This window comes from Antechinus flavipes, chromosome 3 (genome assembly GCF_016432865.1).
Source record: "Antechinus flavipes isolate AdamAnt ecotype Samford, QLD, Australia chromosome 3, AdamAnt_v2, whole genome shotgun sequence".
NCBI lineage: Eukaryota > Metazoa > Chordata > Mammalia > Dasyuromorphia > Dasyuridae > Antechinus > Antechinus flavipes.
Genome location: NC_067400.1, coordinates 632,729,530 through 632,745,693, shown reverse-complemented (window position 1 = coordinate 632,745,693; position 16,164 = coordinate 632,729,530). Strand labels below are relative to the sequence as shown.

Here is a 16,164-nt window from a genome sequence, read left to right as displayed (position 1 = left end):
TCCTGAACTCCAATGACTGGAAAAGAGAAGGTGGCTGATGACTTTGCAAAGGTCTGCCTCGGCTTCCATTCAATCCCCCTGCAAGTCAGGACCTCCCCCTCATGATGTCATTGGTCCTCTTGGAGAATGAAGGGCAAGCAGACTACTCAGAAATACCCAGAGAGATTCACCTGAAATGAAGCAAAATGAAGCGAGCAGAACCAGAACAGTGTACACAGCAAGAGCAGGATTATCTGATGATGAACCGGGAATGACTTAGCCATTCTCGGCAATATAACGATCCAAGAATTTCTGAAGGACTTTTGCTGAAAAATTCTGTCCATCTCCAGAGAAAGAAGTGATGGAGTCTGAATGCATATTAAAAAATGCTTTATTTTTTACTTTATTATTCTTGGAGGGACTTTTTGCCTGAGTTTTGTTTCACAACATGAAACATGTGGAAATAAGTTTTGCATGATTGCACATGTATAACTTATGTGAAATTGCTTGCTTTCTTGACGAAGGGGAATGAAGGGAGGGAGAAAATTTGAAATGCAAAGTTTTAAGAAACAAATGTTCAATGGAGAAAAGCCATCTAATATTGTAAACAGAACTCCCCCATTCAGAGAATATAAGTTTGAGTCTCAACAGTAGGAATGTGGGTCAGGTTGCTCTGTCGTGAGTATTCATGGCCTGAGTTAGGAACGTATGAAAACTTCTGGTCTTGGCTGGTGTGGGTTTGTTCTGAGGATCCACTGTTATTTTAAATTAAATCATCCCAGGGTAATAGCATTTGTAAATGGTTGATTCTGTCTATTTAAGTTTGAAGACTCTCCTCTCTCTCTACAGAAATAGATTATAAATCAGTTTAGCTTTTTGTCAAGGAGGGAAGATTATATATTTGTGTATATTTGTATGTGTCCAGAAATTGTGGTGTTCTCTTCTTTAACATATACTATGATGGTTCTCTCTGGGAGAAGGTTTCTTGAGGCAGCCTTAGTTTCAGTTGAAAGTAAAAATCACTCCAAAATGTAGCCAGCTGATAAGATCCAAACATTTATTTTCTCCTGTTTCTGAATGTTCTTCCTGGGGCCCGGTTAGCTTTCTTAGAGGCCTATCTCTCCTTCGTTCCAAGAGCTCTTGCCTCTAATCTTTTGCCTCTCCCAGCTTCGGCTTCTCTTCTTCCAAATATCTCCAACCAGCACCAAGTGAAAGTTGGAATGAATCTGACTCCTCCTCCCAGAGTGGGCTTGTGGGCTTCCTCCCAGAGTGCGCTGTGTCTGTCCCAAGTGCTCTTTGGCCCTAAGAGCTTCTTGCTTATATGAGCTCTCTAAAGGTGTGAATACAAGCATTGTTTCTATCAGTTCTACTTAGTACCTTGTTTCTTCTGGCCCATAACATCTCCTTGTAACATCAGATCAATCATACTGAACCATCCAAACTAGATAATTATTATCTCTATCAATTCTAATGACTTAACAGCTTGTAAGGATTCTAACAAGAAATAAAGGTGTTTCTTTTTTGTTTTGTTCAGATGGACTGACCAGGCTTGAAATGAGGGAGATTACTGCAAAGCTGAGCATTTCTGTGGAAGAACAAAGATTCATGAATGATGGTCACTGTGTCCCCAATTTGAGAGAAATATGTGATTCTGGTAAGAAGATAGAGAAAAAACAAAAGAGTCACTTCAAACAATCTTCAATCCTAATTCATTGTAAAAAAATGACTTCAGAAACTAAATGTCCTCAGGATAGTAAGTACAAGGAAAGCTTTATGCAACAAGAAGAGCTTTCTGAATCAAATGAGAAGCTTCCTGCAGTCCAGACTTCTCAATATAATAAATATGAGATGGTCTTCTGCTTGAATTCAGACCTAATTAAACATCAGAAAAGTCATAGTGGAGATATACTTTTTATGGGTAATGAAAGCAAAAAGGGTTTCTGTCATCATTCAAAACTCATTGATCAACAGAAAATCGACAATGGAAAGACATTTGGACATCTTGAATGTGGGAAAGCCCTTCAGCAAGAATCCTCCCTTATTCAACATCATAAATTTCACACTAGTGAAAAGTTACATAAATGTATGGTATGCAGAAAGGTCTTCAAGCAACAATCATCCCTTATTTCCCACAAGAGCATTCACCCTGAAGAGAAGTTTCATGAAAATCCTGAATGTGGTAAAACTTTCAGTAAAAACATATCCCTTATTTCCCATCAGAAAAGACTCGCTGGAGAGAAACCTTATGAATGCAGTCAATGTGGAAAGGCTTTCACTCGGAGAGCAAGTTTTGTTAAGCATCAGAGAATTCACACTGGAGAGAGACCTTATGAATGTAATCATTGTGCAAAGAGTTTCATGGAGAGCTCTGATCTTGCAGAACATCAGAGAATGCACAATGGAGAGAAGCCATATGAATGTAATCAGTGTGGAAAGGCTTTTAGAGGAAAGTCCAGTCTTGCTCAACATAAGAGAATTCACACTGGAGAAAAACCTTATGAATGTACTCAATGTGGAAAAAGTTTTAGACAGAGCTCTAAACTTGCTTTACATTGGAGGAGCCATACTGGGGAGAAACCTTATGACTGTAATTATTGTGAAAAGACTTTCAGATACAGTTCTAGTCTTGCTAAACATCAAAGAATCCACACTGGAAGGAAATTTTGTGAATGTAATCAGTGTGGAAAGACTTTTACAAATGCATCGAATCTTACCCTACATCAGAGAATCCACACTGGAGAAAAACCCTATGAATGTAATCAGTGTGGAAAGACTTTCAGATTTAGCTCTAGTCTTACTACCCATCAGAAAATCCACACTGGAGAGAAACCCTATGAATGTAATCAATGTGGAAAGACATTCCGATGCAGCTATAGTCTTGTTCTACATCAGAGAATCCACACTGGAGAAAAACCTTATGAATGTAATCAATGTAGAAAAACTTTCAGAAGAAATGTCAGCCTGGCTCTGCATCAGAGAATCCACACTGGAGAGAAACCTTATGAGTGTAAACAGTGTGGAAATGCTTTTAGACACCGCTCTAGTCTTGTTAGTCATCAGAGAATCCACACTGGAGAGAAACCTTATGAATGTAATCAATGTGGAAAGAGTTTCCGAGAGAGTTCTGATCTTGCTGCACATGAGAGAATCCACACTGGAGAGAAACCTTATGAATGTAATCAGTGTGGAAAGGCTTTTAGAGGAAGCTCCAATCTTGCTCAACATAAGAGAATTCACACTGGAGAAAAACCATATGAATGTAATCAATGTGGAAAAAGTTTCAGACAAAGCTCTAAACTTGTTCTACATAAGATGATCCACACTGGAGAGAAACCTCATGAATGTAATCTTTGTGGGAAAAGCTTCTGCCAACAGTCATCCCTCAATATCCACCAAAGAATTCATACAATATAGAAATTCTTACTATATTGAATGAGATAATTTAAATGGCATAATTAAAAGCTTGTTGTTCAGTAGTTTTTCACTTGTGTCTGACTTTTACTGAACCAATTTTGGGTTTTCTTGGCAGAGATACTGAAATATGACAAATGTTGGAGGGGATTCAGGAAAATTGGGATACTGGGGCACTGTTCAGGGAGTAATGAGTTAATCCAATCATTCTGGTGAGCAATTTGGAATACTGCCCAAAGGGGCTATAAAGCCATAAATACGCTTTGACCTAGCAATTACCGCTACTAAATCTGTTTTCCAAAGAGATTTTGCGTACAAAAAAAATGACAACTCATTTCACAGTGGCAAATATCAATTGGGGAGTGACTGAACAAGTTGTAGGTTATAATTGTGGTGGAATACTATTGTGCTATAAGAAATGATGCACAAATGCTCTCAGAAAAACTTGGTAAAGATACGAACTGAGCAGAACCAGCATACTGTACATAGTAACAGCAATGAGATCAAATGTGAATGTCTTAACTATTCTCAGCAATACAATGATTCATGAAAATTTGAAAGATTTATGATGAAAAATGCCATGCACCTCCAAAGAAAGAGCTGATGGAATCTGAATTCAGATAAAAGCATATTTTTAAACTTTTGTTTTCTTGTGTTTTTTAATTTTTTTGGTCTTTTACAACTTTGCTTCTGGAAATGTGTTTTGCTTGACTGCACATGCATAACCCTATATCGTATTTCTTGCCTTCTTAATGAGGGGGACTTGAAAAGCGGGTGAGTTAGGACTTCAAAAATTTTTAAATGTTTTTTAAAAAAATTTACATGCAATTGTAAAGAAATAAAGAATTATTTGTATGCTAATAACACTTCTTCAGATTGGCATAAGTACAAATGAGATGATGTCTGTAAGGTGTTTGGTATATATGAAATAACTAAATAAATGCTAGCTATTGCTATTACTTGGGACATAAGGTTCATAGTGGAGGCAATGGCTAAAATGTATGGACAGTTGAGTCACTTATAATTCAAAATGATAGAGGAAGACAGTGTATTGAAATGATAGGGCAGTAGGTTTAGATTTAGGAAGAGGTATTCAATTCCTATCTCAGATGCTCTCTAGCTATTCTGCCCAAGGAACAACCTTTCTGTGCCTCAATTTATTCATCTTTAAATGAGTAGGACTGCTCTCAATGACTTCTGTAGGCTTTTTAAGTTCAAAATCTGTGTTTCCACAACCTGTTCCAGTATTCTGGGAAGGAGACCTCACCGGCTTAATTTTGCAGCTATATCACAAGTCATTTTGTAGAACTTAAGTATACAAAGCTTGAAAAATTGAACAGATCAGGTGCATGCTTATAAAAGAAAATAGTGACGGGAGCCAAGTGGTGGAGTAAGAACAACATGCTTGCTTAGCTCTTGCAATACACCTCTCTTTAACAATTTAAATTTAACAAATGTACCTCAAAACAAAAAGCATTTCTGTGAATCATTGTTCCTGTCCAGGGTAACTTAGGAAGAAATAAAAAAAAAAGGTTTGTGGACACTGGAATGCGAGCTAGCTGGGAGCGTGGTACATTGGAATGAATTGGTATTGGCCATGGGCTCTAGAGACAATCACAACAGAGGCATTAGCACTGGGATAGTAAGGGGACTACACTTAACCAAAAAAAGGAAGGTCAGGTGACCTTTGAGCTAGTATGGTGCAAAGGATAGGTAGACATTTGGCAGTTCTGGGCAGACATCCATTACTGCGTCCCTGGTCAGAGTTTCAGATTGTAGAGGAGCAGTCAAGATCATGAGGAGAGACCAGAGAGCTTACTTTTTTAAGGACCAGTGTACAGACCAAGAAGTCAGTGGTCAGATCTTTCTTTGAATCACACCACTTTGGAATCACTAAAAACTTAGGTATCTTAGAATTGGCAGTAAAAGCAGCGGGGAAAAAGTTCAGCTCAAACATCTACCTTGTGGTAAGCAAAGTCCGTTTCTAACATGAAGGCTAAAGTCAAGAAAGTCCTTTTCAAAGGAGCAAACAGTAAAAAAAAAAAAAAAAAAAAGGGAGCCTGATCATAAGTCACTACTGTGGTGGCAGGGACGCTCAAGACCCAAACCAGAAAATGACAATGACTTGAAAACCTCTACAATCGAAGCACTAAAAAAAAAAAAAAAAAAAAAAATGCATATTGGACACAACAAGAGTTCTTAGAAGAAATGAAGAAAAATTAAGGGAAAAAGGAACAATTTTTTTTTAATAGAGTAAAGGGATAATTGGAAAAAGAAAAACGAAGAAAAAATCGCAGCAGGAGAATAAATAGCTTAGTAAAAGCACAAAAATTAGGAACAGTCTATATGGTGTTAACTGCCCAACAATTTCAGGAGAAGTGCCAGGAACAGAACAGTCTCTATACCACATTTGCAGATCTAAACAAGGCCCTTGACACCATCAGTCACGAGGGCTTATGGAAAATGTCAAAATGTGTTTGCCCAGAGAAGTTCATCGTACAGAAGGTCAGTTCCATGTCGGCATGCTTGCCCGGGTTCTGGACAACAAGTAATGCTCTCGAGCTTTCCCCGTCACCAGGGGAGTGAGACAGGGCCATGTGCTCGCTCCCAGGCTTTTTAACTTAATGTTTTCAGCCATGTTGTTAAGTGCCTTCAATGAGGACAAACCTGGAATCAAAGTCACCTGCCAAAGTGAGGGTAAATTCTTCCCCTTGCAAAGGCTAGAAGCCAAAACTGGAGCGGAGGGAGAGCTGGCGCAGGACCTTTTGTGTGCAGTCGATTGTGCCCTCAGTGCAGCCTCTGAAGCCAAGATGCAACAAAATATGGATCGACTCTCTCCTGCTCGTGGTAATTTTGGCCCAACAGTTAACACCAAAAAAACCCAGGTCCTCCATCAGCCAGCACCACACCAGCCCTGTGGGGAACGTTGGCAATTGCTCAGGGTTTGGGGGGCTCCCAAGAAAAATACAGGAGGGGAGAAGCATTGGAATGGCTCCCAGACTGAAGGGCTACAGAACCATAGTGCCGACCTCATTGCCATCGGCCTGTGAAACCTGGACAATCCATCAGTACTATGCCAGGAGAGGGAATTGCTGCCATTGAATTGTCTTAGGAAGATTCTGAAGTTCCCCTGGCAGGATCAGGGGCCAGACACCGAGGTCGTTGCTTGAATTAAGCTGCCAAGCATTTCAGCTCTACAGAGGGCAGAACTCCATTGGGCTGGCCACTTTGTACAAATGCCCAAAGACTATTTTATGGAAAACTCACATAGGATAAGCGCTCACAAGAAGGTGGTCAGAAAAAGTGATACAAGAATAACCTCCAGGTCTCTCTGAAGAACTTTAGAACTGATTATATGACATGGAAGACTCTGAAAGATTTCATTGGAAAAACAACTGATCTGGAAAGAGACTAACAATCAATTTTTTAAAAATAATTATAACTTTTTATTGACAGAACCCATGCCAGGGTAATTTTTTACAACATTATCCCTTGCACTCACTTCTGTTCCGATTTTTCCCCTCCCTCCCTTCACCCCCTCCCCCAGATGGCAAGCAGTCCTATACATGTTAAATATGTCACAAAATATCCTAGATACAATATATGTGTGCAGAACCTAACAGTTCTCTTGTTGCACGGGAAGAATTGGATTCAGAAGGTAAAAATAACCCGGAAAGAAAAACAAAAATGCAAACAGTTTACATTCATTTCCCAGTGTTCTTTCTTTGGGTGTAGCTGTTTCTGTCCATCCTTGATCAATTGAAACTGAGTTAGATCTTCTCTTTGTCAAAGAAATCCACTTCCATCAGAATACATCCTCATACAGTATCATTGTCGAAGTGTATAATGATCTCTTGGTTCTGCTCATTTCACTCAGCATCAGTTCATGTAAGTCTCTCCAAGCCTCTCTGTGTTCATCCTGCTGGTCATTTCTTACTGAACAATAATATTCCATAATGTTCATAAACCACAATTTATTCAGCCATTCTCCAATTGATGGGCATCCATTCATTTTCCAGTTTCTAGCCACTACAAACAGGGCTGCTACAAACATTTTGGCACATACAGGTCCCTTTCCCTTCTTTAGTATCTCTTTGGGGTATAAGCCCAGTAGAAACACTGCTGAATAAAGGGGATGCACATTTGATAACTTTTGGGGCATAATTCCAGATCGCTCTCCAGAATGGTTGGATTTGTTCACAACTCCACCAACAATGCATCAGTGTCCCCGTTTTCCCGCATCCCCTCCAACATTCATCATTATTTTTTCCTGTTATCTTATCCAGTCTGACAGGTGTGTAGTGGTATCTCAGAGTTGTCTTAATTAGCAATCATTATTTCAACAAATTATCAAAGAAAATTGCCCTGATATTCTAGAACCAAAGGGCAATGTAGAAATTGAAAGCATCCATCAGTTACTTCCTGAAAGATATCCCCAAATGAAAACTCCCAGGAATATTATAGCCAAATTCCAGAGCTCCTGGGTAAAGGAGAAGATATCACAAGCAGTCAGAAAGATTTCAATATCATGAAGTCACAGTCTGGATAACACAAGACTTAGCAGCTTCTGTATTAAAGGATTGGAGGACTTGGAATATGATGTTTCTAATGGTAATGGAGCTAGGATTAACCAAGAATTACCCAGAAAACCTGAATATTAATCTTTAGGAGAAAAAAATGAAAATTCATTGAATAGAGGACTTTAAATATTCTTGATGAAAAGACCAGTGCAGAATAGAAAATTTGACTTTCAAATACAAGATTTTAAGAGAAGCACAAAAAGCTAAACAGGAAAGAAATCATAAGGGATTCAATAAAGTTAAATTATTTACATTCCTATATAGGAAGATGGTACTTGTAACTCCTAAAATCTTTCTCATTATTTGGGCAATTAGAAGGCATATATATAGACAAAAGGCATGGGTGTGATGTTTTTAAAAAAATAAAATTAAAGGGTATGAAAGAGATAGAAGGAGTAAATTATTTCACATAAAAGATTATTTATGGGAGATGATAAGGGAAGTTGGGGGGCAATTCTTTCTTATTCTCATTGGAATTGCCTCAAAGAGGGAATAATATACACACTAAATCGGATATAAATATCTAACTTACCCTAAAAGGAAGAAAGAGGGGGAGGAGATAAGAGAAAGAGTGGTTATATAAGGAAGGAAGATGGATTGGGGAGGCAGTGGTCAGAAGCAAAATATTTTTTAGGAATCACAGTGAAAGGAGAGAAAATCATAAATGGGAAAAATAGAATGGAGGGAAATACATAGTAGTCATAAGTGAATTTTTTTTTTTACAAATTTATAAAGGCCTGATTTCTTAAAAATTAGCAAAATAGAGTCAAATATACAAGAATTCAAGAAATTACCCAATTGAGAAGTGATCAAAGTATATGAATAGGCAGTTTTTAGATGAAGAAATCAAATCTAAAGTAATAAAAAATGTTCTAATTCATTATTGATTAGAGAAATGCACATTAAAACCATTCTGAAAACATTAAAACATTTCACCCTATCAGAGTGACTAATATGACAGAAAAGGAAAATGATGAATGTTGGAGAAGATATGGGAAAACTGGAATATTAATGCATTATTGATACTATTGTGAAACCCATCCATTCTGGAGAGCAATTTGAAAGTACTTCAGAGAGCTATAAAAATGTCCATACCTTTTGATCTAGAAATACTCCTACTAGGTCAGTATCCCAAAGAGATCATAAAAAATGGAAAAGGACTGACATGTATACAAATATTTGTGGTGGCAAAGGATTGGAGAGGATGCCAATCAACTGAGGAATGGCTAAAGAAGTTGTGTATATGTAATGGAATATATTGTGTTACAAGAAATGATGAGCAGGTGGAGTTCAGCAAAACCTTTTATCACTGATGTGAATTGATGCTGGAGCAGAATCAGGAGAATGTTGTACACATTAACACTGTGCAGTGATCAACTTTGAAGGCTTTAACTCTTCTCAGAAATTCAGTGATCCAAGACTATTCCCAAGGACTTATGATAGAAAATTGCCATTTACATTCAGAGAAAGAACTATATTGTCTAAATGCAGATTGAAGTTATTTTCATCAAGCCATTCTCCAATTGATAAATGGTCAAAGGATATGAACAGACAATTCTCAGACGAAGAAATTAAAACTATTTATAGCCATATGAAAATATGTTCCAAATCATTATTAATCAGAGAAATGCAAATTAAGACAACTCTGAGATACCACTACACACCTGTCAGATTGGCTAGAATGACAGGGAAAGATAATGCGGAATGTTGGAGGGGATGTGGGAAAACAGGGACACTAATACATTGTTGGTGGAATTGTGAAAACATCCAGCCATTCTGGAGAGCGATTTGGAACTATGCTCAAAAAGTTATCAAACTGTGCATCCCCTTTGATCCAGCAGTGCTACTACTGGGCTTATACCCCAAAGAGATTTTAAAGAAGGGAAAGGGACCTGTATGTGCCAAAATGTTTGTGGCAGCCCTGTTTGTAGTGGCCAGAAACTGGAAAATGAATGGATGCCCATCAATGGGAGAATGGCTGAGTAAATTGTAGTATATGAACGTTATGGAATATTATTGTTCTGTAAGAAATGACCAGCAGGATGAATACAGAGAGGCTTGGAGAGACCTACATGGACTGATGCTGAGTGAAATGAGCAGAACCAGGAGATCATTATACACTTCGACAACGATATTGTATGAGGATGTATTCTGATGGAAGTGGATCTCTTCGATAAAGAGAGGTAATTCAGTTTCAATTGATCAACGATGGGCAAAAGCAGCTACACCCAAAGAAAGAACACTGGGAGATGAATATAAACTGCTTGCATTTTTGTTTTTCTTCCCAGATTATTTATGCCTTCTGAATTCAATTCTCCCTGTGCAACAAGAAATTCTAAGAACTTTGAGATCAATGAATACTACCCTGAATTTTTTTTTCTTAATAAATTCTCCTCCTGATCATTATTGTTGTGTTTGTGTGTATCTCTTATTTCCTACTCCTATTGATTCTTCTTTATTTCTACTCCCTAACTTGCTTTTCTATTATGTAACTGCCCACTCCAAGGATCCTTTCTTTATCTTCTCCCCCTATCCTTTCCCTCCCTCTTTATCTCATTCCTATTAATCTAACTTTATCTCATTTCCATTAATCTATACACTCTTCTGTGCCCCAATTTATCCTATTTTCTTCCACTCTGGGGTTTTTATAAACTTTTTTTTTATATACTCTGAGAGTTTATAAAGAAATCTGCCCCTCTGGTAAGTATATATATATATGCATTTATATACACATATAAATATATCCATAAACAGAGAGAGAGAGAGAGAGAGAGAGAGAGAAAGAAGGATAAAAACTCTTCAAAGTTTATAAAGAAATCAGAGGGGAAGATTTTCTACATATATATATGCATTTACATACGTGTATATATATACATTTCCCTCTTTAACCCATTCTGCATGTGAATAGGATTTCAGAGCTACCAACCCTCCTCCCCCATCTAATTTTTCTGTGTTAATTCTTGATCTCATACCCATTCATATAACATAATTGCTGTTTTTGCCTTTTCCTACATGGTTTTGCTTTTTAGAATCACATCATACTCCGCTTTACTTCAGTCTTTCTTTTGAACTACCCAATTACTGATGACAATCTTAGACATATGGCTTACATTTCCACATATAAAATAAACAGTTTGTCTTTATTGAGTCCTTTGAAATTAGTATTTGATGTTTACCTTATGTTTCTCTTGTCTTTTATACATAAAATTTTCTATTAAATTCAAAGTTTTTTGCAACAAAATCCTGAAAGTCTGGCAATTCATTGAATGCCTGTTTTTTTTTTTTCTTTCATGATTATGGTTAATTTTGCAGATATAATATTTTCAACCACACCTATAGCTCTTTTGATCTTAGATGTATAGTATTTCAAGATCTGTGATCTTTTATTGTAGCTGATAGGTCTTATGTGATTCTAATTGTGGCTCCAGTGTATTTCAGTTTTGTTTTTTGTAGTTTATAACATTTTCTCTTTGATCATGGGTCTTGGAATTTACCTATGAGGTTCCTGTAGATTTTCTTTTTGGGATCTCTGTCTCTGTATATGGATATATTCCATGACATATTATGCCTTTCCTTGTAATATTTTGAATCTCTTTTTACAAAGTAATTAATTTTTCATAACTTTTTTGCTAGCTTTTATTTCTTTTCTTATTTCCCCCTTCTGTTGCTCTTATTTATTGTTATTATTATTATTTTTTTTTGGTTTTTAAAAATATTTTTCTTTAAGTCTTTTAAGAGTTCTTACTGGGCATTTGCATTTTTCTTTGAAGCTTTACTAGTAAATATCCCCAAGTCATTTTTTCTTCTGTGTAAGTCTTACATTTTCTTGTCATCATGGGTTTTTATGATAATTTTTTTTTGTTTCCTTATTTTTGCTCCTGTTTTTTTTTTTTTTTAATTTGGGCCTTATGTTAGCGTTGGGTTCTTCTCAGATCTGGGGGGATCTATGCTGAATTTTTGTCTAATTTATATCTTTTTGATGTTTTTACAGTGATTTTCTTTCCCAATCAGAATTTGGTCTGGCACATTTTCTAGGTTATTGTGGAGTTGTGTTGGGTGAATGGGACAAAAATGCTGACTATCACTTTGCCCCCTTCTCAGTTTCTCTCATTATATCCTCATTCAGGTCATGTCCATTAACCCTTAGCATCCCATAGAATTGTTCTGTCCTGGACCCTCTTCTCCTTCCCTACCATATTACTTGATGACCTTTCATTGTTCTGCTGTTCACCTAAGTTGAAAATAGTTGTCATTTTCTTACTTCTCCTTTCACTCATGTCACATATGCAATCCACTACTACATCTGGTTGTTTCTCTTTCTACATTTCTCTTCTCCCCTTTTTTCTTTTGATGCTGTCACAGCCCTAGTGGAGACTGACCACTTCTCACCTGGACTACTTCAGTGCCTGACAGTTACTCTCCTGGCCAGAAGTCTCTTCCCATTCCAGTTCATCTTCCACTCAGCATCAAAATAATCTTCCTAAAGTGCAGGTCAGACCATGTCACCACCCACAACCCTTCAATATATTCCAGCGCATGTTTAAGGCTTTTAAATCCTGATTTGTTGGTGGTTGTTGACCTTTATTCTCAAAGAGGACCAAAAGTGATGTCACTATATTAAAATAGAGTCACAGTGTATCCAATGATGGATGATCAGACCAACATGAGCTAAAAGTGCCTGGCCACAGGTTGGACACAAAGAGTCCCTATGAAGATTTGGGGTGGATTCTCTTAACTTTGCTCATCTTGTGTTTCTTCTGAGCTAATTCAATTCTGCTTTGCTCATGCAGCACACCACCTTCTCTGATGAGGGCACGCCATGCTGGGTGTTCCTGTGCCAGGGTCTCCCATGTCATACAGTCAACTTTGAAGTTCTTAAGAGGGACCCTGAAAATGTCCTTGTACCAGTCTTTCGGACCACCTTGTGAGCATTTGCCCTGTGTGAGTTCTCCATAAATTAGTATTTTTGGCAAGCATACATTTGGCATTTTAAGTTCTGATGGGAGATAAACTTGGGTGACAAATGGAAGTAATTATATTTTTTGGACGGGATCAAAGTAGAAAGTTGTTTTGTTTAACTACGTATATTTATATTTTTTCCTTTTTCAGTGAGGTGGGAGAGGTGTGTGAGATAGATCTTTATTAATTTTGAAATAAGCTTTAAATTTAAAAAATAAATAGGGCAACTAGTTGGAGCAGTAGCTAAAACAATAGCTTTGGGGTCAGGAAGACCTGAGTTCAAATATGATTTCAGACACAACATTTACTAGCTGTGTGACCCTAGAAAAATCCCTAATCCCAATAGCCTTGCAAAAAAATAATAAAAGAAAGAAAAAATTAAACAATATTCAATAAATTACTAAGGTACATAACCATTGAGTGGATCAGTACTTGGTATTAGAACTACTACTAGGCTTGTACCCCAGAGATAAAAGGAAAAAGGAAAAGACTCATATGTAAAAAAAGTAATCATAGCAGCCTTTTGTAGAAAGTATAGGTAAGAAGGGAATAAATATTTATTAAGAAGCTACCATATGCCTAGTAATGTGCAAAATCTCTAAAATGTTAGTTCATGTGATCATGATAATAACTCTGAAATATGTGCTATTATGACTCCCATTTTACACTTGAAGAAGGCAGATAAAAGTTAAGGGCCTTATTCAGGATCACACAGCTAGCAAGTGTCAGAGGCCAGATTTAACTCGGGTCTTCTTGACTCTAGGCCCAGTGCTCTCCTGAGTCCCCTTGCTGCCCAGTGGACTGAACAACTTATGGCCCTTGAACCAAGTATCCTATCTTAAGAAATTATGATGTTGAAGGAAGTAAGTAGAACCAGGAGAACACTGTACACAGTCACAGCAAGAGGGTGCGATGATCAACTGTGATAGACTTGGCTCTTCTCAGAGCTTCAGTGATCCAAGGCAATCCTGATAAATTTGGATGGAAAATGCCATCTACATCCAGAGAGTCTGAATTTCGCAGATTGCAGCATACTATTTTCACCGTTTTTTTTTTTTCTTTATGGTTTTTCCCTTTTGTTTGATTTTTCTCTCCCAACATAACTCTTATGGAAATATGTGGAAAATGAATGTTCATGTATAACCTAAAAATTAAAATGTACATAAAAATTATTAAAGGGAGGATTTAGGGAAACCTGGGAGGATTTGTGTGAACTGATGCAGAAGCCTGTGGACAGAAGAACAATTGCTACTGTAATGTGGGAGACTATGTCTGGGAAGGAGGAAGTAAGTCTGAAGGAGCAGCCAGGCTGTTAAAGAGGGAATTTCTAGGCTATGGTTGCCTAGAATTCCCCAGAGGAGATTATTAGCCTAGAGAGTTGTAGTGTGAGGATAATTTTGATACCCCCTCCTCAAATTACTCAGCATTTATTCAGTATATTGTAATTTGATGAGTGTCAGGGATCACATTAATGAATTAAACAAAATAAAAATTAAACAAAATAATGAAATAAAATGTTTATGATAAATTATGCTATTAAGATAAAAATTAAATATGTTAGGACCAAATAATCTCTTATGTATTAGTGATATCGATATTAGGTATTAGTGAATGTGTATACTGTATCTATATAGTATATATGATATAGTATATAGTACATATAATACTATAATCTAGTATTAGATTATAGGCTAAAATCATATGACTGTAATAGAGCATTGCATTATGTTAACTGTGGAGCTTGTTATTGTAGCCCCAACACGGCTCACTTGGATGAATCACTGCCCCTGCTCCACTATGACCTTTCCTTTGGACCTACTATCTTTATTTCCAAGGACATTGCTGAGCAAAACACTAGATGCTTGTTGCTAGGAAAAGCGCTACTGAGGTGGCGGGTAGAATACATTTACTGGGGGGGAACTTTCAGTTAGTAACTTAAAAGCCTGCTGATAAAGTAGTTTTGTTTGATGAACACGCCCATCAACGAGTCACAGAGTTTTCCCTACTTCTAGTATCAGTCATGAGACCAAACTGCCTTATTCTTTGTTTTGTGTGCAATCTGTATAAATACTGGCCACCCTCAAGCCGCAGGGACAGATCTGGGGCCCCTGATAAATAGGTTACGAAGGCTCTCGTGACTTGTTACAGATTTTATAGCCCACAGTTGTAAATCACCTGGAGTTCTGAATCCCAACGGGGAGTTCTCCCACAAGGGCAGCTCGGTGGAGAGTCTGTTTCATCCATAACCGAAGGCTTTGCCCTCATGGCAAGGAAGCAACCAGCCCCTGAGACACAGATCAGAGGGTACAGCCCTTCCTCAGACCCGCTCATTCTCCTCCATGGCTCATCCCAGTCACCAGCCGTTTTCTTGAGTGCCATCTCAAATAGAACCAAGGGTAGTTCTTCACACTCAGTGAAACCGCTGCTGACCAGAACCAGCTTTGTCCTGAGGCAGTACCAGAACTACCGACAGTTAACAGATGCCTTTTCCCTGTATCCTTATAAGCCAGGCAATAGGGAATCCTATTCTTCCATAGCTCCCTTTTTGTGCTGTACTAAGCATTACTATACCCAGCTATACAGGCTTAATCCTTCTACTATATACTTGGGAAAAAGCATGCAATTCTGGAAATATTTTCCTGGGTCCAAAGAGAAGAAAAAACAAGAATTCAACCTTCGCTTCTTTCTCCTCTCCCCCGACTTTCAGGGATGGTCTGATCCTAACACAAAGCACCTAGTCACAAGCTAGGTAGTTTTGGGGGGTAGTTTTGGACAAATTTCAATAGGGGGATAAAACAGGATAAGTAATTGAAGAGTGGATGAGGGAGGGAAAAAGGGCTAGAGAAGAGAACACAGAAGCGCTCCTATTTCTCCACAGGAATTTAATCCCCTTGGCCTCTCAAACCGAGAGGGAAGTTTTTCCTGTCTGTTTTGGTTTTTTGTGTTGCATTAAATGAGTATGTGCTATTGGCTGTGTCACCTCGAGTGCCATGGGTGATCATTTATCTAGAATTCCTTTTCCTGTGGTCCATTTTGACTGACGGTTCAACTGAATTTTGTGACTGAAGGCTTATCCACATATCACATTCAAAGGGATTTTCTGAAATATGAGTTCTGTCTTCAGGAAGATTTGACCTCTTGTCAAAAGTTTTTCCACATTTATCATATTCAGATGAGTCTTCCTTAGCAAAAGATGATATTTAATGAGCACTGAGTGGTAGCTGAAGGGCTTCCC

General features: G+C 37.7%; 1 protein-coding gene across 7 annotated transcripts in view; it reads left to right on the top strand.

Annotated features, from left to right (window-relative positions):
• The window catches only part of LOC127556826 (zinc finger protein 883-like), a 64,904-nt gene that overhangs the window by 15,061 nt on the left and 33,679 nt on the right, over nucleotides 1-16,164 (top strand). For 5 of the 7 annotated variants that reach the window (XM_051990274.1, XM_051990273.1, XM_051990272.1 and 2 more), the window contains exon 5: nucleotides 1,514-3,455. The exons of the other annotated variants lie outside the window; for them this stretch is intronic. In XM_051990274.1, the coding sequence (XP_051846234.1) occupies nucleotides 1,514-3,393 (1,880 nt within the window). In that variant the 3' untranslated portion in view covers nucleotides 3,394-3,455. Of the gene's footprint in view, nucleotides 1-1,513; nucleotides 3,456-16,164 lie in introns of those variants that run through there. 7 annotated transcript variants of the gene reach the window in all.